Below are 21,832 nucleotides of genomic sequence, written 5' to 3'. Positions count from 1 at the left end.
GGGGTGTGTGGGCCCCCCCGGGGAATCGGTTACCCCCCGCAGCGCGCGGCGGGGCCCTCCTTGCAGCTGTTCGGTGTCTGTGGACGTGGGCAGCGAGAATGCCCCCAGTTTGGCCCGTCGTTCCATATTAAGAAGGGGAGTCAGCATGCGGTGCGAAAACGCTGGTGCAACTGATGAGGTGCAGCATTCTGCTGCTGCTGCTCCCTCCCCCCAGGACGAAGCCAGCGGCTGCGGGGGGTGGCAAGGGGGAACAGGGACCGATGAAGGTGAAGGGATTTGGGACACAGATTGCACATCTGATTCCGGAATGGGGGCGTCAGTGAGTCTGCAGGCCTCCATGGTTCACGAGGCAGCCAGATGGTTCCCACACACGAATATCTACGCGCGCATGAAGGATGATGCACAATCCCAGTTCGATAAGAAACATGAGTGCAGAGATGCAGGTGACACACATGAACAGCTGTTGCTGCCTGTACTGCCTCTGTCTGCTGGTGCCGCTGCCAGTGTTCCTGCTGTTGACCTTTGCGGATGCTGATGTTACTGCCGGCTTATCGGGATGGCGCTGGTGCTGCTGTTTCTGCTGCTGCTGCTACTTCTGCTGCTACTGCTACTTCTGCCGCTGTTATGGGATTTAAGGGGGGCTAATGAATGCACAGCGTAGGCGTTTTGTTACTCTGGGCCTACACTTTAGGGTTTCTTGGGGTGAATGCACAGCGTAGGCGTTTTGTTACTCTGGGCCTACACTTTAGGGTTTCTTGGGGTGCTGATGCAGTGACGGGGAGGCTGCGGATTGGGGGCTCGATCTTCACGTTGCTGCTGTTCATCTGCATAACGCAAAGACAGAGCAGCCTGGAGGACATCCCGTTGGCTGCTTTTGAGATGGGAGGAGTCCGATTTATTGCCTTCGCCTCCCTCATGACCATTGCTTGTTCTCTGCCGATAATGGTCATCGATGTTGCCCTCGGTAATCATCTCTCCAATGAACCTCTTTCAGTTGTAGGTTGAAGAGCCATGCATGCAAGCACATTTATCCCCATTAGGTTCTGTCTGTTGGTCGGCGTTGCAGGGCAGGCTGCGCAGGGATCGGTTATAAGTGCATTTGAAAGTCTACACCGGCGTCTGCGAGGCTTGGGGCTGGCGATGGCAGCCAGCAACACCGTCGCCGCTGTGCAGCAAACGTACATCTCTTCTTTGGTTCTTCACTTCTTGGTCACCTCCATAGGGACTCTTTCTACTTGGATCACAAGCGACACCTTTCACGAAGTTTGCGCGAGCTTGGCAGCAGCGGAGTAGGTTTAGGGAGGCCACCTTTTCTGATTAGGCATCCGTTTATTCGGCTTATTAACATAAGAACGGGGGTATTTCTCCCTCCCATGTCCGCCCTTGTCTCGCTGCCTTTCTTGCCTGGGGTCTTTGCTCTGCTCCCCTTTACTATCTTGGCTAGTAGGGTGCCCCTATGTTCGTTGTGCCTCCTTGAGGCCTTTCTCTGCTGCTCCCCCTCTACAGATGGGAGAGCTCTCTACAATGTGTTGCCCTGTGGGCTCCCGCCCGTTTGTTTCACCTCCTCGAGTCTCGTGACCTTGGCGTTGTGTGTTTTTTTGTTTTATCTCCTTGCGTTTGTTTTTCCTTCACCGCTGACCTGATCTTCGGTATTTCACGTCACGCTGTACCTCCCCCTCGTTGTGCTGTCACCTGCGTGGTCTTTCTATCTCCTTGAGTGGCTCTGATGCTCCGTCTCTGCTCGGCGTCTCCTTCCTCTCCTCCCGCCGTCTCCTGCCAGACTTTTCCACCTTGTGCCCCTCGTTCTAGTCGTTCCCTAGCCGTTTGCTCGTTGTCCTCTGTTTACCGGTGCGCGCTTTTGGTGGCTATAGTGCGTCGGCCTGTGCCTGGGGAGGGGTTGCGGTGTTGCGTATGCGCTTACCTCCGCGCAAGCGGTGCGACTCACAGTAGCTGGGACTACATACCTGTCGCTTCTGTTTTTTACGGTGCTATTGGGGTGTGTGGCAGGTGCGCGGAGGACATGCGCTGCTCTCTGGAACCCAGCGGGGAGTGCGTTGCTTCTGTGGAGAAGTACATAAATGGTTCATGGACGCATCTGCTGACATCAACAGATGTCACTTCTAGGGCATGCAAGGTTCTCTGCTGCTTGGCGATTTGGCTAATCATCACGTATACGCTGACGCAGGTGGGTGGCCCCTAGTTTGCCCTCTGATGCTTTGGTACTGCGGCTGCTGCTGCCACTGCTGTTGCTGTTACTGCTGCTGCTGTCACTACTGCTGCTGTTGCTGGAGGGGCTGCTGATGACGTTTCTCTGTGCCTGCACTTGAGGGAAGACAACTGGTACTAATGGGGTCGTTATGGTTTTTTTGCACAGGCGCCCCGGGCTCTTGGGACTCTGGGCGCATGCGTCTTTCCTTGCATGTTCATTTTGCTGCCTTCTTTGGTGCTGATGGAGATGACGGCGGAGGACCAGAAGTACAACATGACGGACATCTTTAAGCTGCCGCCTCCTTCGGCTTCTTTCAGAGACAAATATTTTTGTGTTGCGATGCTACCTCTTCTGCTGTATATGCCAGGAGACGGAGTGGTGCTGACGGTTGCTTCCTATGACAAACTTGCGCACAATCCGGTCATCATCAGCGTCGCCTGTCTCGCGGCCAAGTGGCTCGTGGCCTACATGCTTTTCTATCTCCTCTTCTATGCTGAGGGTTTAGCCTTCGATCCCCAGCGTCCGTAACGCCCCTACATGATTCACCCAATCCACACACCACATGAACGAGAGGCCTTGAGCAGAGGCTTTCTCTTTGCCGCTGTCAGCTCAAGGCCGCTCAGGAGCGGCCGTACACTGTGCTTCGTTGCACTACGTTGCCTCTTAGGGTAGCCAGCGCCTTTTGCAGAAGCATGAAATATGTTTAGAGGTGACGGACGGTCTGCACAGCCATCTACTTTGTCAACGTCTCTGGGATACTGCAGCTGTAGATGTGTTTGTGATGCAACTACAGCTGTATATTCTGCTACTGTTCCATCCGTCGACTTGTTGGTTAGAGCTGCAGTTTTATTGCCGCATTTGCAGAAGTAGCTGTACTGCGTTTGTGCAATCTTGCTGCTCCTGCAGCAGATGTGTTGCACGGTTGGCGTTGCAGTGCCAAATGTGCACTTGCGCATACGTCGGTTATGTTTGCGCTGCAGTAGCAGTTGAATAACTACTGGTGTTTGTGCTGCACTCTGTCAGGGTAAGCTGCAGCAGCAGCAGCTCCAGGTGCGTTTGGTGTTGTGTTTGTGCTTCAGTCTTCAACGGAATGTTTCGACCGAATGCCTTTCAGTGGATCACATCTGGGGTGCCAGGCAGCGCAGCTTTTCCTGTGATGTGGTATGTGATGACACGCATGTGGCCAGAGTCTTGGTTTTTGGGTCTGATGTCTTTTGTTGCTATTCTAACGCAGCGCTTCTCCAGCTGCTGGTGTCTCGTGCTTGTCCAGTGGTCTGTGATATGCGAGATGCGTTGGTTGCGGCTCCCTAGCAAGCCCCAGGAACCTAAGGGACTCCCTCTCTCTGCTTCTACAGCAGGGGCACCCAAGGCCGCCGCTCCTGTCGCGGCAAATCAGCAGCAGCAGGAGGAGGAGGAGCAACAGCAGCGTCAACAGCAGCCCCATATCACTGGAAATGAACTGAATGCCCCTTCGCCTCCTTCTTCTTCGGAGCCACAAGAGGCTCCACTACGGGAGACAGTAGACAGCGGGAGATTGGGAGGTAGTGCAGTGGACGGCGTCGTCCGCCGAAGAAGGCGAAGGGGACAGGAGGAGAGATGCAGCAGCGGGGGAGGGGAGGGGGGCTGGTCCTTCTCCTTCTACCGCGTGTTGAGGAGGAGCACAGGGGACACTTATGAAGACGACGACGAAGACAAGGCACTTGGTGCAGCTGAGGGGCTGTTCGCTGTGAGGGCCGTCGCTCCTGTAGACACTCCGTTGTCCTGGTGGGGGGGGCCTGAGGCGGAGGGACAAGAGAAAACGAGAGAAGGGCGAGGGGGGGGCCCCACCAAGTTTCGGGTCTCGCGATTGCTGCTTGCTTTGGTTGTGTACGGGCCTCCTGCGACGCTATCTGCGTTCCTTGTGTGCTCGGATTTGCGAGCAGCAGACACCCCAAGGAACCCCCGCTTCACAGCTCCTGTTCAGTACAGCCTCATGATTAATGCAGATGTATTTGTGCGCCTTCTGCTGGGGAGCGCCAAGTGTGTTCATCTGGCTTGGCTGTTTGGGGCACGGCAGCAGGCAGAGAGAGTGGGTGTGTTCCCACTGCTGGTGTTGGGTTGCAGCTCGGTTTCTGTAATGGTTGTGCCACTTCTGCGAGTCCTTTTCTGCTTGGAGCTGTCGACGTCAGTCTTTCTTTTGATGCTGTTGCCGCTCTTCTTCGTCTGCCTGACCTTTTGCATCGTCGCAGTGCAGACAGCGCGAGACCTGCGCTGTATATTAGCACACAAGAAAGGCCCGTCTCCCCTGCGCTTCAGAAGCAGTCCTTCTGCTGCTCGAGGCAGCCGCAGGGGCCTCCACCGCTCGGGGGCCCGCAGCCTCTCCCTCCACACGCGCACTCTGCCGTCTTTGCCTTTTGATGGGGGCTCTGCGCGCACTTCTAAGGAGGAACATCTGTTCGTCCAGTCCAAGAGTTTGTCTCTAGAGCGGTCTGCTGCGCTGATATGCCGGGATGGAACAGGGAGCACCCCACGAGAACCTTGCCTCAGCAAGACACCGTCTTCCAAGGAGACCATCTTACAGCCAGCAGCTGCTAAGGGTAGAGATCAGGGGCTTGCCAAGGAGGAAGTAGAAAAGAAGCAGCACAAACAGCGGCGAGGGACTTCACTCCGTACCTTTTTTCTGTTCTTGCGCCTGCTGAAGAGCAACCTCTACTGGGCCTTCATCGGGAACGTCGAGATATTGAGAGGCAGCCTGAACATGGCTTTGACGGGGAACCCCTGCAAGCCGATCCCGTTGGTGTGGGGTTGGCTGTTTAAGTTTATAGCTACGCCGTGGCTGCTGCTTGACTCCGTTGAACACCTCGTCACTACCCTGCCTAGAGCCTTCACAGGCTTGAACGGCGCAGGCTGTCTCATTGCTTACCTCCTTCTTGCATGGGTCGCTCTTCTCCTATGCATTGTGCTGTACGGTAAGCCCACAGTAAGGCCGTCGCCTGTACACTTCCTTCCCCTGCACGCTGAGCTGTGTTTGGTGACTTCAGTGGGCTTGAGTCGTTTCCTGTTTACTTCATTGTTTCTGTTGTTGCAATTGCATTGGCGCATGTGGGCATGAATACAGTTTCTGTCATCTGAGCGCTTGTTTGTGTTACCCTGTCTTGTTAGTTGTTCTTGGGGGTGAGATGGTGCTGTTGCTGCGTCTGCTGCTGCTGCGAGCCGCGCAGGGGCCTTCCACCCAGACCTGTTTGAAGTCCTGCTGCCCTCGCGCACCCTAGATCTCCCTCGTTGTTGGGTCCCGCGCATATCATGTCGTTGGCGTTTGCCTTTCCTGGATGACATAAATCCCAGGCTGTTTGACAGCGAAGCAGCAGTCTGTTGCTGCTGCAGACGCAGGGCAAGGGGGTTCAGCAGTCGCAAGGGGAGGGGGGCTCGACGGCGCAGCGGGGTCCCCCCCACCAGAAGCTGAAGCGGGGAAGACAGATTGACGGTGAAAGACAGGTTGCAAAGGGAAAAGAAAAATCAATGCAGAAAGAGCGCTGAGGCGTTGCAGTTTTGCATTTGGCAGCGTCAGTTTCTTCTCTGCCTCTCATCCGAGGAGGGTGGTACTTGCTGCGCTCCCCTTCATATATCCTATAGATGTATTTTGTAATATACTATGTAGAGCGAGACTTGCTACAAAAGCAGCCACTGCAGCACATGGAGATTGCATGCAAGCCCGGGGGTGTCACTGCTGCAGCGGAGAGTGGATATCTGTCACGAGCAGCATCAGCAGCAATATCCCCGTGTGTTGGCGCATGCGCCCTCCCATTCTGGTGCGCAGCTTCCTGTGGTTGTCAGCTGTCCTTTGCCTACCTGGAGGAGCTCCACGCAGACTCCAGCAGAAGCAGCAATCAGCTACAGCTACAGCAGCAGCCGCAGCACCAGGGGCAGCAGCTAGAGCAGCTAGAACAGCAGCTAGGACAAAAACAGCCGCAGCATCTAGACTAGAAGCAGCACGAGCAGCAACAGTACCCGTCTACAGCCTACTGGGTTCGCATGGGGGAGCGATGAACTATTGTTGCTGCTGAGGACGTCCCTGTTATTAGAATGATGACGTCGAAGAGGCTCGAATCCCGTTTTGTAGGCTTGCAGAGCAACGCGGGGGGAGCAGCAACAGTAGCAACAACGATAGCGTTAATTGTAGCAGGGACTGTAAATACTACTACAGGTGCTGCTACAGTCGCAGCAAATGTAGCAGAAACTGAGCAGAGTATAGCAGCAACTATGGCAGCATAGCTGTAGCACAAAGGCTGCAGCAGGAACAGGAACACCGTGGCAGTACAGGTAGCAGCAGTGCTGCAGCGCCGTCTGTATAAGTGGTTGCACCGGCAGTTCCGGAGGCATCTCAGCAGGGCCTGCGGCAGCAGTAACAACTGCAGCTCGTGCTGGCGTTTAGCGTTTATGGGAAACGATATTGGCCTAATCGGGGGCCATCGAAGAGGGAAGCAGTGAGCAGCAGCTTTGGATGCATGCAACAGCAGCATTAGTTGGTGTTTGCTGGTTTCCTTGTTTGCTGATTGTTAGCTTTAATGCAACGGAGGTACTGGGGCGACATGGATTTGCAGGCAAGCAAGGGGTGTTTTCTAGTTATGGGGTGTGAGGAGGGACGCCGTGGTCAGGAGCTGGAAGGAAAGCGGCTAAGCAGAGTTGGTGGCTGCTGTAGGCTCCGTATTCTCCTCAGCTAGGGCTGTAGCTGGTACTGGATTGCATGCAATGGGGCTGCATGCAGGAGGACTGCCTTGCAGCAGCAGCAGCGCAGATCCAGGGGATTTCGTCTTTTCCAACCATTTTTTCTCGTTCTTCTTTTGATTCGCAAGAAGATAAAACATCTGTTTTCTAATTTGCTTCATCGAAGTGCAGACAGAGAGAAGCTCCTCAAGCGTTGGGCGCCTCTTGGTGAGCTTCGTTCTCTTTAAGAACGAACTTAAGACAAACAGCACCGAGGAGAGAATAAGAAACTAGCTAGGATCGTGAGCGGATGTACTACACTAGTTTTGCAAGGAAGACAGTTTTACTAAGAACCTCGTCATTTATCGTAGAGATAGACTAGCCGATAAATTACATAAGGAGGATCAAGGAGGAAACACACTTAAATGAACAGAAAGCAGACCTGACAACTCAAAAGCTCTGCAGTGGAACAACACACACACACACAAACACACACACACACACACACACACACACACACACACACACACACACACACACACAGCAAAGGCAGACGAAGAAGCAGGCAAGCAGAATTAATAACAACAGGCACACACACGCAGAAAATAAAGTTGTTTACAGTGGCCTGTGCAACAGCAGCTGCCGTTGTTCTTGCCCTTGGTACACAGCTGCAGGGACTATACCAGCGGGGGAGGAGGAGGTAAAGCCGCTTTCTTTTGGAATGACAGCTGGTGCCCTCAACGGCAGTGACATGCCACGGCACTGCAATGCTTAATTTAGGCTTTCAGTTACTGCAGGTGTTAGCTCAGGACTGCGTAAACTGGGCGTTGCGCCCGCACAACAGCAAATCGGCCCCTACATGCCAGGGTGATTTGCTTAGTCCGATTTCTCCGCAGAAAGTTTGTGAGTTCTTTCGTTCTCTTCTTCTTAGATGTCTGGCTACCAAACGAACCTGCCTGAGTCTACACTTCGTACCCCTTGAGCACCCCCCAATGCGTGTTGCGTCTGTCGGTTGAGTTGAATAGCAGTGTTTAGCGCAACTGTGCACGCTTATACAAACAGTACCAACTTTAATGGGATTTCAACAAATCCCATTTGTTCATATAGTCCAATGTTGTATTATTTCAACAGACAGGGGGAGAAAACAATGAAAATTCAATTCAAGAAGGTCACCTGCAATGGAGGCTTGTCGTTCGATCCCTTGAATGTGTTGGCCCTAGTTTTCGTTTCGCAGAGAAAAGCCAACTTAAATTAATGTAACTGACTTTTTAATTTGAAAAAAAAAATCGAGAGAAAAATGCTCAGAAGTAATTGATCTTGGAGGCTAAAACAGGCAGAACAGACGGAACACCGCGAGCTTCCTTGTGGATGGCGGGCACCGTCCTGCTTCCGTTCGTTCCTGTCTCTAAAGAAGTAGAACTAAGACCTTTTCTCTTAGACGAACTTAATCATCTGCATTTATTGCAATGTAATTTAGAAAGAAACGTCCTTAGGGGCCCACAAGAGGCCTCGGTATCCAACCGAAAGAGCCCTACTAACACCCCCCCTTCCACACTTCTTTTGCGTAAGGACAGAGTCTATGTAGAGGCCGATCTGCAACTTGGAGATTACCTGACTCTAAAAATATGCTAATAGACACCATTCCCCTTCTTCCTTTGTGTTTGCCTCTGTATACACTAAAAAAGAGGAATGCTACGAGGGATACCTTGTTGAGGAAACAGATCGGGAGGCAGAGAAACGCGGTGCACAGAGCAGTAAAACAAACCTTAAAGCCTAAACCCTAAACTCGAAGCCCTAAGACCTGCAAACACGGGGGGAACCTAGATTGTCTTGCTTCCGAAGGTTTACGACTAGGGGTTCAGGCATAGGGTTTACTGCGGAGGAGGCTGTGACGAGGAGTGGCTGCACTTCAACATGCACATGAAAGGCAGTCAAGCTCTATCAGCAGCTAATTGTTGTATTGGAGCCCCTTGAACTACAACAAGCCGAATGAACACCAGAAGCTATCGAAGGTTTAGAATTCATTGCTGCTCCAGCTGCTGCAGACCCCCTCACCTTCTGTTGCTGCAGCAGCAGCTGCTCTTCCTGCTGCTCCTCGTCCCCCTGCTCCTGCATTGGAGGCCAGAAGCTCTATCTTATGCTGAAAGGGAACCCAGTTTTTCTGTTAAGCACAGTAATACTTTCTTATTAATGAACACATTAGTGGTCAGTTAAGCGCAATTGAGGCTCTCTTGTGCCTAGCAAGCAGCACCGTAGCTGGTGAAGTGTTTGGACACCTGAAAAAAAAAAACGGATTAAAATCAAAAAGGAAACCCATCTGCCTGCTACAGACCTGTCAATCCATCTGCGGATCCCCCGAGAAGCTCAGCAGCGACGACAGCGCCGAGCATGGAGGAAGAAAGGCCGTCTGCTGCTGTTGCAGCAGCAGAAACAATCGAAGCAGGACAGGATGCAGCAACAGCAGCAGCCGCTGATGATGATGATCCTGATTCGAGTTTGAGCGAAAGTGCTGGTTCGGCAGCAGAAGGCTCATCAGACGAACTTGAAGATAAAGTAAGAAAGGGTGAAAATGCTGTCCTGCGGGGGCACCTCCACCGACACAGGGGGCCCCACGTTAAGCTGCAGCTGCCGCTGGAGGGCAATAGGTCAGGAGAAGATAGGGACAGCATAGGGGCTCTTTCCAGCAGCAGTGGCACCAGCAGCAGTAGAACAAGCAGCAGCAGCAGCAGCAGCAGCTGCAACGACAGTCTGCTGCAACAGGAGCAGTCCTCTGCTGCTTCTGAGTTCCAACTCCAGCTGCTGCAGACGCAGACAAAGGATGCTGACGCGATGCTGCAGCAACACCATGGTTCCAAACTGCTGCTGACTTTGCTGCCGGAGAAGCAGCAAAAGCTGTAGGAACAAGCAGCAACAGAAACAAGAGCATTGCACATATCCTGCATGCACGCGGCTGTGACACTGGTGCTACTTATATGCTGGTGCTGGTGCTGCTCCTGCTGTTGCTGCTTTTACTGCAAAGTTGCTGCTGCTGCTGCTTCAGCAGCACCGCGGTCCAATAGACTGCACTCCTTGCCTGCTGGACAGGAGGTGTCCTATTTGTTGCGGTTGCTCCAGAAGCTGTTGCTGCTACTGCTGTTGCTGCTACTGCTGTTGCTGCTACTGCTGTTGCGGCTGGTGTTACTGCCCCTGCTGCTGTTGCTGCAGCAGCAGCAACTGTTCCTGCTGCTGCTCCTTCATATAGTACTGCTGCTGTAGATGCTAGTGCTTAAACTGATGCTGCTGTTGCCGTAACTGCTGCTGCAATGGCTGTAAATGCCGCTGCTATTGCTGTAAGTATTATTGCTGGCGTCGCAGCTACTGCTACTAGTGTGGTAGCTGCCACTGCTAGTGCTGCAACTTCTGAGTGCAACTGCTGCTGCTGCTGCTGCACCTGTGCATGCAGTGCTGCAGTATTCAGTGAGGAGGGGGGAGCAGAGAAGGGTGTCTTTCGTTTAACTAATCCAGAGGAAGAAGACAAAAGAATTTATATTCCCGCCTTCCTCGCTCCATACTTTCAAGACGAACTGCCGCAGGGCCCCCCGAGCTGTACAGACACCCCCGAGCTGCTGCACACCAGACGGCCTCAGCAACAGCAACAGCAACAGCAACAGCAGCAGCCACAGCAGCAGCAAGAGCAAACTGCACAAGGGCCAGGCACTGTCGCAGCCATCAAAAAGTCGAAGATCTCACGCTTAGAATGGAGCGATGCATATTCTCCTCGATCAAGGCATTTACCAAGAAACAGTGAGGACATTGGTGCTGCTGCCGCTGCTGCTGCTGTTCCTGTTGGGCAGGATGCTGCTGCTGTTGCTTCTGGAATGGGGTTGTTGCGACTTGCTGTTGGCCCTTGTGCCCCAGACCGCCGACGCAGCAAAAAGAGGACTTGCTGCAAATCCTGCTGCTTCTGCCGCTGAGGTTATTGTTGCTGCTGCTTTTTCTGTCGTTGGTGCTGCTGCCATATGTTTCCTTGCCTCGCCTGCTGCTACAGAGCAACAGGAAGCGAACAGGTTAGTGCGCGAGTTGCTGGTGCGGGAGCAGCAGCAGCTGCTGCAGATGGGAGGTCTGCTGCAGCAGCAGGACGTGCAGCAGCAGCTGGAGGAGCTGCAGCAAGTGCTGCAGGGTTGGGACAAAGTTGAGGCCTACGACGCGCAACTCGAAGAGACAGAACGGAGACTGCAGGAGCTCGAAACATCAATTGCTGCTTCTAGACAACAACTCAGGTTCTGTGTTGGCTGCTGCTGCTGCTGGCTGCTGCTGCTGCTGGCTGCTACTGCTCCTCGCTGCTACTGCTCCTGGCTGTTACTGCTGCTGGCTGCTGCTGCTGTCGTTGCTGCTGCAGTTGTTGGCCCAGCTGACGGAAGGCAGCATGGTTGATGCAATTGCTGTAGTTGCTGTTGCCGTTGCAGTTGCTGCAGTTGTAGTTATTGCTGCTAGTGCTGCTGCTGCTGTTGTTGTTCCTGTTGCAGAGCGCAGTTCAAAGGGATTGTTCATTTCTTGGACTCAGCTGAGGCTGCTGAAGGAACTTCAGCAGGAGACAAAGGAACAGAAGCAGAAACTGGAGCAGTAGCAGCAACCTCGGCATCTTCTGGAGAGGCGCAGAAACAGCAGCAGCAGGAAGCGAAGGGGGAGGAGCAGCAACTGCAAGGGCCAGCAGGCATTTGTGCTCCCCTGCTGCAGAAGACACTAGACCCCGAGCTGGAGTTGCTGCTGTCACAAGACCCTTTGTGCTGCGGCTCTGCTGCGTTGCTGCAGCAGCGGGTGCGGCGGCTTAAGGGAGCAGCAGACAGCGAAAGCCTTAACAGGGTCCCGACAAACCTAAGAAAACGCCTACAAAAAGCTGCTGCTGCTGCTTCTGCTGCTGCTGCGGTTGCCGCTTCGTGTAGTAGTCCCACTGGCGAGCAGCAGGAGGGGCAACAACCCGCAGCCTCAGGGTCAGCAACAGCAGCAAAAGGAGGTGCAGCAGCAGCAGCTGGCGATGAAGCCAACGCCGCAGGCACAGCGGGAACAGCCGATGCAACACGGGCAGCAGCAGCAGCAGCCACGGATGCACCAGCAAAGGCAGCAGACACTGAGCCCTGGATAATCGTAGCAAAACGCAAAAGGAGGCAGAGGGAGACGGACACTGCAAAGGCTTCGCGCTCAGCACTACAGAGATCGCAACATGCAGCAGCAGCAGCAGCAGCAACACCACCAGCAGGACAGCCTGCCACAGGAGCGCAGTCACTAACAACAGGGGAAGCGCAGCATACAACTGAAGCAGATATAGCAGCAGCAACACCACCAGCAGCAGAACGCTGCTCCGCTGCATGCGCCTCGCTGGAGGCATACGCTGCAGCAGCTGCTGCTCGGGAGAATGGGCCTGCCTTTGTGTATGCAACCCTAAACCCTAAACCCTAAACCCTAAACTAGACGCATGCAACCCCATTTAGACCCTAGACGTATTCAATCCTAATCTATACGCCTCAATTATATATACTTCTAAACCCTTGGAGTGAGAGAAGCACAAGATTTATGGTTCAGGGTTTAGGGTTTAGGGTCTACGACTTGTTCTCTACAGGCACACCGATGATGCCTTGCAGCAGTTGCAGCGCATAGACAAGAGGCTTGGAGAAATCTCCATGCAGCTTGATGCTGCCTCTGCACCAACGGAACAAGCAGCAGCAGCGACAGCACCACCAGCAACAGTAGCAACAGCAGAAGCAGCAGCAGCAGCACCAGCAGCGGCACCACCAGCAGCAGCAGCACCAGCAGCAGTAGCAGCAGCCGTAGCAGCAGCAGGGAGGCTTTCTAAGGTTGATGTGAATATAGCTGCGTCGTGTACAACAGCAAAGAAGTCGATTAAAGAGGAGAGAGAGCACAGAGAACCAACAAAAGAGATCCCGCAGCAGCAGCAGCAGCATCAGCAGCTGCAGCAACAGCAGCAGCAACAGCATCAGCATCAGCAGCAGATGCATCTGGGAACCTACATACAACGGGCCCCCCTCAAAAACACCACAGGTGCAACGCGACGAATCTGCAGCAGCCGTTTCCGCTGCAAAAGCTACAACGGTAGCCGCCTGCGCCGTATCAGCAGCAGCAATAGCAGCAGAAAAGGCGTGCCTTTGGAGCAGAGGCACCGAAGTGTCAGCAACAGAGACACTCGGAGGGCCAACTGCCTCAAAGGCAACAAGCGCAGCGCTGCAGCAGGAGCAGCAGCAGCTGCTGCTCCTGCTTCCACAACAAGCACGGAGCAGAAGACTGGGTTCACCCTAGAGGCAACAGGAGTCGCGTATAGCACAAAGCAGCAGCAGCAGCAGCAACAGCAGCTAGGTGAACAGGCTCAACACACGGAGGTGCAACAGCGGCGTCAGCAGCAAGAGCAGCGGTTGTCAGATGTGGCGCCAGCAACAGCAACAGCCGCCGCCGCCGCCGCCGCAGCAGCAGAGTTAATTCCTAAGAAGGGTGTGATGGGGGGCTTTATAAAGAGAATAAAGAAACACTCAACGGGGCTGCTGCTGCATGCAGCATTTACTAAAAAGGCCCCACACGCATTGGGCTCAGCACTAGAGGTGAAAGCCCTTTGCAAACCCTGGCAAAGACCAGCACCAAACGGACGTATGCAGAACACTCAGCAGCAGCAACAGCAGCAAGAGGTGCAGCAGCAGCAACAACAACAGCAACAAGCGTTAGATACAGCGGAGAAAACCCTCCAGCAGGAGTTATCGGAGCAGCAGCAGCAACGGCAGCAACAGCAACAGCAGCAACGAACGCGCAGGGATTATTCCGTCGCCTTAAAAACGCTTTTGGGTTCAGCAGTGCAGCGGCAGCAGCAAAACAGCAAAACAGCAACAGGTGCAGGAGCAGCAGCTGGAGCAGGAGCAGGAGCAGGAGCAGGGGCCGCAGCGCAACGAACGCCCAGATCCAAGCAGGGAACCCCGCGTAAGGGCACTCCCAGATCTAGCACCAGCACCAGCAGCAGCGGCAGCAGCAACAACAACAATAGCAACAGTAACAGCAACAGCAGTAGCAGCAGCAGCAGCTGCGCAACCCGCATGGGTACAGACGTTCCCAATAGCGGGGGATGGAACTCTGAGCACTAGGCAGCAGGGAAAGGGAAAAGGAACTAAATTAACTTAAATAGAGTTAATTTTAGCCAAATTGATAATAATAAAATCTAAAAATTTACATAAATTAGCTGTCTATTTACCTAAACGCTGCACAGAGTCTGTTAGGTGCTGTTGCAATGAACAAACATAGAAACGGGCACGACGCGCATTGTTAAGGGGTGTATATATAGATTCCCCCGGTGTTAATAATTCAAAATACAGCCAGTTGAATAAACAAAATCATGAAAAGAAACAAAATGGTCCTTTGTAATTCATATATTTTGGTGTACTAAATAGAACGATGAGCTATGGTGATTGCAGTGTCTGTGGGGCCCCACGAAAAGGGGCCCCCATTCGTGACAGGCTGCGCGTGTGCCCGAGCCCCATCTAGCTCTAAATAAGGGTGTTTTTTGGACATTACCCGGTAAAATGAATAACATATTAAATTTAATGAGTATAATGGTATAATTTCTGTGTTTTCCCGTCATTTACCTTGAAAGAACGAGCAGCGGGATTGATGGTGGCGAGGGGCCTCAGTTTGCTGTCTCGCTCACCGCCTAACGTGGTCTTTGTATCTTCTTTTGTTGAGTAAACTTGAATATATGAAAATAAAAGCTTGTATTTTATTTTGTGTTTGCCTAAAGAATAAAAACAGCGGGTTTAGAGAAGAGGTGTAGACCGATTTCTCTTTTGTTAGGGAATGGCGCCTCCGGATTGTATTCCCAATAGAGCAGCAGCAGCTGCAGCAGCAGCAGCAGCAGCACGAACATCTGCTGCTGCTGCCTTATCCTCATCGCCCCCCTCACCATCGTCCTCAGCATCCGCAGCATCAGGTGCTGCTTCTGCATCGAGTTCAAAACGCGAGTTGTTGATTCTCCGTACATGCACAGAGGTATCTGTACATCGTAGCCGCAGCAGCCCACTGCGTGATGGTTTCAACACAAACGACTACGTAATATTAGGTGCAACAGCGGAACAGCAGCACCAGCAAATGTTAGCAGCATCATTATCCCCTGCCAAAGGGCCCCCCTTAGGTGCCCCTCCTCCGATTGTATCCCCCTCTGATTCCCCCTCTTCTCACTCCCCTTCCATTCCCGACTCCCCTCTGATTATGGGTAATCATCATCCTGCCTCCCCTCTAGAGGCTTCCATCCCCCATAATAACAGCAGGGCACCCCCCATCCAAGTTGGCCCCCGACGACGTATAGGCTTTGTACCAACAATGGGGGGTCTACATGATGGACATATTTCGTTAATGCATGCAGCACGACGTGAATGCGATGAATTGTGGGTATCCATTTTTGTCAATCCAACACAATTTCAGAATCAAAAAGATTTCAATTTTTATCCCATCGATATAATTCAAGATATTCAACTTCTTCAACAATGTGGAGCTGTAGATGTATTATTCTTACCTAATGTTACGGAATTATATCCTCATTATGCTGCTGCTGCTGCTCCACCTGCTGCTGCTGCTGCTAATGGTGCTGATAATGGTGAGGATAATGCTACACCTGTGGGACATGTCGCAAAGGGAGCGCCGTTTGCGCATCTACTGGTTGATTTTGGTGATGTTGAGGACGTTGAAGGAGAAGGAAAAAGAAGACCAGGATTCTTCTCAGGTATAGTATATGGCTGCTGCTGCTGTTGTGGTTGCTGTTGTTGTTGCTGCTGCTGTTGCGCTGTCTTCTATTAATGCGAATGCAGTTGTATATCTATTGTCGTTGTTCTTGATATTGCTGCTGTATGCTCGTGTTGTCTTTTGTGTCACTGCTACTACTACTACTGCTGTTGCTACAACTGCTGCTGGTGCTGCTGTTGCTGTTGCTGCTGCTGCAGGTGTGGGCCAGGTGGTATTAAAGTTATTTTCATTAATTCGTCCTACTATTGCATACTTTGGTCAGAAGGATTTCTTACAGACTGTATGCATACGTTCTTTAGTTAAATGTAGCTGCCTAGACACTCGAATTGTTATTTTACCTACTTTACGTAATTCTTCTTTTCTTCCTTTATCATCGCGTAATAGAAGACTCAATCAACAACAAATTATGCGCGCACAAGAAGCTACCACTATACTCAAAGAGGTAAGCTGTTATTGCTAATGCTGCTGCTGCTGCTGCTGCTGCTGTTACTACTGCTTTTGCTGCAGTTGCTGGTGGTGGTGGTGGTGCTGCTGGTGCTGCTGGTGTGCTGCTGTTCGTGCTATTGTTGCTGTTGCTATTGTTGCTGTTGCTGCGATGTATGTACAGGTGGAAGCTTTATACAATTCAGGATGCAGAGATGTCGTTGCACTGGAAGCAGCAGCAGCAGCAGCAGCAGCAAGAGTGGGGATTGAATTAAGTTATATAGCATTTAATAGACAAACAGACGGATATCCCCTGAACCCAGGGGGACCTCACAGGAAGAAAACAGATAATAATAAAGCGGGGGCCCCATTGCTGCTGCTGCCTAGTAATGATGAAGTTTGTGTGTCTGTTGCTTTTGCTGCTGCTGCTGATTGCTTCATTGTTGATAACTTCGTACTCTCCGATACTCAACAGTAGGTTAAAGAAATAGTAATACTAGTATATTTATTAATTTATTATTTATTTATTCTATTTATTCATTTATCTTCATTTTCTAGTTTTAATTCTACGGTTTATTTACACATTTAAACCGCAGGCCCATGGGGCTGTGCCAGTGAGTTGAATGCATGCATGCATGCAGGTGTATACATCTGAATATACACAGCAAATGGTTTGCTGCTGCTGCTGCTGTTTGCAGATACGGAGACTTGCTGCCATACACCCCTAATAGCCCTGAGGCAGTACCCGATCCTGCTGCTCCTGTACTGCCGCTGCATGCAGCCCCATGTGTGGTGATGCTGCGGTCGCTGTCGCTGCGGCTGCTGCAAAGAGCGCCACCACCCACCCCGGCAGCAACAACAGCAGCAGCAGGGGAGTGGAAGGAGACGGTGCAGCAACTAGAGCAGCTAGAGATGTCCGATGCAGCAATCTGCTGCTTAACTGCAGCAGAGAGGGAGGCCATTTGGCCTTGGGCCTCTGAAGAAGCAGCAGCTCATAGATACATGCTGCTGCTGCAGTCGCTGCCGCTGCCGATGCTGCCACAGCAGCAGCAGCAGCAACAGCAGGCTGTCCCCTCAAGCAGGTTAATAGGGTACTTAGCATACAAACAACACAATGAAAACTCCTCTATAAAAATAACTCGCCTCTTTGTTGACCCAAAAGAAAGAAGGAAAGGAGTTGCAGAGGCCTTCTTCAGTGCATGCATGCTCACTATGCACAACCAGCAGAAGCAGCAGCAACAGCAACAGGTGACATGCGTCGTGCCCCTCCTTGCATGCAAATTCCTTGAAAGTCTTGGCTTTAAACAGATTCAAACAGAAAGGGGCCCCCATCTGTCTAACGGGTCCCATGCGACCCCCTACAAGGGGTCCCTCAGGGTCCCCACTGTTGCTCTCTCGTTAGACCTTGCGGCGTTTGCACAGCGGCTGCTGCGACCCTAACTGCCGCCCTGCCGCCCGCTTGCAAACCCTAAACCCTAAACCCTAAACCATAGAAGCGTAGTATTTACTACTCCGGCCGTTGGGGGAAAGGTCTTTACGAAAGATGAGGAGCAGCAGCAGCAACAACAGCTGGTTCTGCTGCTGCAGCAACAATGATGCTGCAAATGACACAGCAGAAGCAGGAGAAGCGACCTCGCCTGCTGCTGGTGGTGGTGGTGCTGCTGCAGCTCGCTCCCTCTTGGGGCCACCCTACGGCTTGGGTTGTTTCAAACAGCAGCAAGTGGAGCAGCAGCAGCAGCTTCTGCTGCACTTTCTGCTGCAGCTGCAGTTATGCAAAAACTGCAGCAGCAGCAGCAACTCCTCCTGGTGCATAGCAGCAGCAGAGGTCTTCCTCTGTTCCCTCAGATGTAAGTATACAGTCCGTGAGGCAACGCATTCAAGATGCAGCTGCAGCAGCAGCAACAGCCCCACAGGGGGCCCCTTTAATGGGGGTCCCAGGTAAACAAGTGAGGGCCCCAGAAAATAAGGGGACCGCTGGAAGCCCCCTCCCCCCTAATCGCAGTATATGGGGCCCCACAATATTTTTCAGACGGTTAAGGACTCCCTCTCCCTTCATCATTATTAGACGGTTAAGGGGCCCCTTTAATAATGATAGGTAGGTGCCCCCCCAACAACAAAGTGAGGCGGCCCCCCCCCCAAAAGCATTGTGAGGAGGGCCCCCACCCCCCTCCCTTCCTCCTTTATACACCGGAGGAGAGAGAGAAGGAGACAGCAAAATACCCAACATGCCAACATGCAATTGCAGCACTTATAGCTACTGCCGGGGGGCCCAACCAATGTTTCTACGGGCCCCCATGTAGTTGTTTCTTTCCTTCGGGCCCCCTTGAATGCTCCTAGGGGGCCCCGTATAGTTATTGCCTTCCTCAAGGGCCCCCCTTCTATGCTTTCCGGGGAACCCCTTTGTTTGTTGCTTTGCTTAGGGGCCTCTCTGATGGGGCCCCCAAAACGTCGGCCCTTTCGCTAAATTTACCATCTATTGTACCCCCTGTCTCCCCCTCTTGGGGGCCCCTGTCCCCAAGAAGAGGGCCCCTGTCCCTGTGACTGCCCCCAAGAGTTGGGAGGGCCCCCCGGGGGCCCCCTCGGTCGCTGTAATTCAAGCCTTAAGGGTTTACCCTCTATACGACGACCATCAAAAGTCTCTACTGCTCTTTGGGCATCGGCTAATGTCCTAAAGACACAACCACCAGTACCCTGAGCAGCAGCAGCAGCAAAGGCAGCAGCAGCAAAGGCAGCAGCAGCAGGACATGCAGTAAGAGCAACATTATCATCAGTACAGCAGCAACAGCAGCATAAGCATAATAAGGATGACGATAATAATAGTAGGGATAATACGGAGTAAGGAAACACAAGGATGAAAAACGAGGAAAAAGAGGAAAATGAATAAATATGAATATTGACGAACATGGCGTCCACCATGTTCAATCCAAACTTTGAGAATTCCACAACAACAATATTAAGAAATAACACAAAAAGTAACAACAAAAAGGAGAAAAAAAAGAAAAAAAGAGAAGAATAAAGGGAAGAGAAGGAAAAAAAAAGAATAAAAAGAATAAAGAGAATAAAGAGAAGAAATAATATAGTAAATTATTTACTTACCCTACTCCTATCCGTCTTATCGTAGTCAATCCAAACCTTAAGAATTCCTTCGCAACTTTTTTCCATCAATTCTCTTAATTCCGAATCCAACACTGAATAGTCGAGTCCGCTTATTCTTACAATTGCTGTGCTGCTGCCGCCTCGTGGTCCATTGGACCATGACCAGTGGACCCCTGAGGAATTGGGACCCCCACCTCCACCATATGATGAGGATGAGTTAGAAGACCAATGGTTCATTCCTCCTCCTCCTCCTCCCGTACTATATGGGCCACTCCTGCCATAAGGAGAGGGCCCCCCATACCCTCCTCCTCGGGTACGACCGGGTGTGGGGCCCCATGTACCCTCACGACCATATGAACGATAAGGACCGTTCCAACCTCCACCACGGCCTCCGCGGTAACCCCCCTCACCACGCTGCAGCAGCAGCAAATGCAGCAGCAGCAACAACAAATGTAGCAGCAGCAGCAGAAGACGTCTGTGCGGACACAGGTACTACTACCGATACATAACTTGGCTAGTACCTCCTGCTGCAGCAAAAGACGGATAGATAGAGATATCCTGCAAAATACTGTACCAATACTGCAGCAACAGCATCATCAACAGCAGCAGCTGCTACAGCAAATGCTGCAGCAGCAGCAGAACCAGCAATATGTGGCATACCATGTAACCTCCTCTGCGGATTGGTCCGTCTCTCCTCTCCATCCTTCTCTCTCTCCTCTCCGCCTCCACAATATCATCTGAGACAAACATACATGACAGCAAAAGCTGCTGCTGCTGCTGCTGCTGCTGCTGCTGCTTTTGCTGTTGCTGGTGCTGCTGCTCCAGGCGAGGGCGGCATCTCCTGCTGCGGCTGCAGCACCTGCTGCTGCTGCTGATACTGGCATTGGACATAGGAAACGCCCACAGGGAGAAGTAAACCTAAACGCAACAGCAACGACGGCAGGAGCAGCAGCAGCAGCAAGAGGGGCCTGCTTGCATGCTGTCCTACCGAGAGTCATATCTAGCATTGACTTCGCCATTTTCCTGCTGCTATTTTTGTTGTTTTTGCTGCTGTTTCTGCTGCTGCTGGCTGTACGTTCCCTTCCAAACGTGCTGCAGGAGGTGGTGCTGCTACTGTTGCTGCTTCTGCTGCAGCAGCTGCTGCTGCAAACTGCAACTTGTGGCAGTTGCAGCAGGCCTTAGCTGCTGCGTTCCTTATTAAGCGGTTTAATACTAAGTGGGTCCGCTTCTACGGCTGTTGCTGCTGCTGCTGTTGCTGCTGCTGCTTCTGCTGCAGGTCTGGCTGCCGCCGCCACTCCTGCTGCTACTGCTGCTGCTGCTGATGCACTATGGTCTGCTGGGCTACAAGAGACAACGGCAAGCCAAGAAAGAAAAGAAGAAGACGTTGAATTCCTTAACATTCCTTTTTACAAGTAACTCCCGTCTGTACAGCTCCCCAGCAACAGCAGCAGCAGCGGCAGCGACGCCGGGGCCCCCAGCCAAACAGAGAGGCTGGCTGCAGCAGCAGCAGCAGCGGCGGCCTCCCTGTCTCACCATAAACAGCTAAACACAGAGCTTAAGATTATTTTATCTTTATTAGTCACACACTTGGATTATTTGTTACACGTGGGGGTCCCGTCTTTGCGGTTGTTGCTACTGTTGCTGCTGCTGCTGCCGCCTCCGCTGCAGCTGTACTAGCAGCAGCCGAAGCCTCTCCCTTGTTCGTCTCTAAGGGGTAGCGTTAGACGCCTTAAGCTTTTCTTGTGGCATGCATTATAGTGAGCAGCAGCAGCAAGAACAGCAGCAGCAACAACAGCAGCGGCAACACGAGCAACAGCAACGGAAGTCGTGTTCTAGTCGCAGCTGCAGCACAACTTCTCCTTCAGAAGAAGCAGCAGCAGAAGCAGCAGCAGCAGCAGAGGCAGAGAATTGGAAACAACCAGCTGTTGCTCAGGGGCACCTTGAGGATGCGGATAGGGGTCTGGCGACCCCTCCGTGTTTGTGTTGCTGCTGTTGCTGTTGTTGCTGCTGCTGCTGCAGCAATTCAACCATGTTTTCTCTAGCTTCAGGAGTCCTGCGGTGGCTGAAGCAGCAGCAGCAAGTGCGTGTGCTGCTGCTGGGTCTTGATGGCAGCGGGAAGACGACATTAGCGCTGCTGCTGCACTCCCAGAGCAGCAGCAGCAGCAGCAGCAGCAGCAGCAGCAGCAGCAACGGCGACAGCAGCAACAGCAGCAGCACTACTAGTAGTGGTGAGTTGCCGGTGGTGCATCCAACAAAAGGATTTACGGTGTATAAGGTGCAGCAGCAGCAGCAACAGCAGCAGCAGCAGCTGCTGCTGTGGGACATGGGCGGCAGCAAACCCTTTCATTGTGTATGGGGAGAATATATAAAAGACGCAGATGTTTGCTGCTTCCTTGTTGACAGTACAGACACTGCAAGGCTGCCCGAGGCTGCTGCTGCCTTTGCTGCAGTGGTAGATGCTGCTGCTACTGCAGCAGCAGAAGCAGCAGCAGCAGTTGCTGTTGCAGCAGAGAAACAGCAGCAGCAGCAGCGTGTTACACCGCTGCCCATCCTACTCGTCTGCAGCAAACAGGGGGAGCTAGGAGCTCTTGAATGTGATGTGCTGCTGCAGCGGCTGCTGCTGCTGCAGCTGCAGCAGCAGCAGGAGAAGAGCCA

The 21,832-nt window shown here is 52.5% G+C and overlaps 5 protein-coding genes across 5 annotated transcripts in view; 4 read left to right on the top strand and 1 right to left on the bottom strand.

The window, feature by feature from the left end:
• Positions 1 to 145: 145 nt before the first annotated feature.
• Positions 146 to 6,172, top strand: EMWEY_00001040 (hypothetical protein, conserved; the record flags this gene model as incomplete). The annotated part of the gene is made up of 8 exons (XM_013482363.1): positions 146 to 443; positions 773 to 964; positions 1,067 to 1,289; positions 2,008 to 2,185; positions 2,375 to 2,708; positions 3,074 to 3,130; positions 3,289 to 5,157; positions 5,847 to 6,172. The coding sequence occupies 8 exons, from the start codon at positions 146 to 148 to the stop codon at positions 6,170 to 6,172; spliced, it is 3,477 nt and encodes a 1,158-aa protein (XP_013337817.1).
• Positions 6,173 to 9,280: 3,108 nt separating this feature from the next.
• Positions 9,281 to 14,010, top strand: EMWEY_00001030 (hypothetical protein, conserved; the record flags this gene model as incomplete). Its single annotated transcript, XM_013482362.1, has 5 exons — positions 9,281 to 9,786; positions 10,335 to 10,675; positions 10,920 to 11,151; positions 11,398 to 12,300; positions 12,489 to 14,010. The coding sequence occupies 5 exons, from the start codon at positions 9,281 to 9,283 to the stop codon at positions 14,008 to 14,010; spliced, it is 3,504 nt and encodes a 1,167-aa protein (XP_013337816.1).
• A 1,499-nt stretch (positions 14,011 to 15,509) lies between these two features.
• Positions 15,510 to 17,521, top strand: EMWEY_00001020 (pantoate--beta-alanine ligase, putative; the record flags this gene model as incomplete). Its single annotated transcript, XM_013482361.1, has 3 exons — positions 15,510 to 15,598; positions 16,266 to 16,340; positions 16,780 to 17,521. 3 exons carry the CDS (start codon positions 15,510 to 15,512, stop codon positions 17,519 to 17,521), a joined length of 906 nt encoding a protein of 301 aa, XP_013337815.1.
• A 1,026-nt stretch (positions 17,522 to 18,547) lies between these two features.
• On the bottom strand, positions 18,548 to 20,061 carry EMWEY_00001010 (hypothetical protein, conserved; the record flags this gene model as incomplete). Its single annotated transcript, XM_013482360.1, has 4 exons — positions 18,548 to 18,772; positions 19,178 to 19,350; positions 19,479 to 19,591; positions 19,838 to 20,061. 4 exons carry the CDS (start codon positions 20,059 to 20,061, stop codon positions 18,548 to 18,550), a joined length of 735 nt encoding a protein of 244 aa, XP_013337814.1.
• Positions 20,062 to 21,206: 1,145 nt separating this feature from the next.
• The window catches only part of EMWEY_00001000 (hypothetical protein, conserved), a gene marked incomplete at both ends in the record, with an annotated part of 1,545 nt that continues 919 nt past the window's right edge, over positions 21,207 to 21,832 (top strand). The window contains one exon of the mRNA XM_013482359.1: positions 21,207 to 21,832. This exon is cut by the window's right edge and continues 919 nt beyond it. Coding sequence (XP_013337813.1) covers positions 21,207 to 21,832 — 626 coding nt within the window.

This window comes from Eimeria maxima, genomic scaffold (assembly GCF_000499605.1).
Source record: "Eimeria maxima Weybridge genomic scaffold, Emw_scaff6, whole genome shotgun sequence".
In the NCBI taxonomy this organism is placed as follows: domain Eukaryota; phylum Apicomplexa; class Conoidasida; order Eucoccidiorida; family Eimeriidae; genus Eimeria; species Eimeria maxima.
The sequence above is the reverse complement of the archived record's forward strand: the minus strand, read 5'-3'. Positions and strand labels throughout refer to the sequence as shown.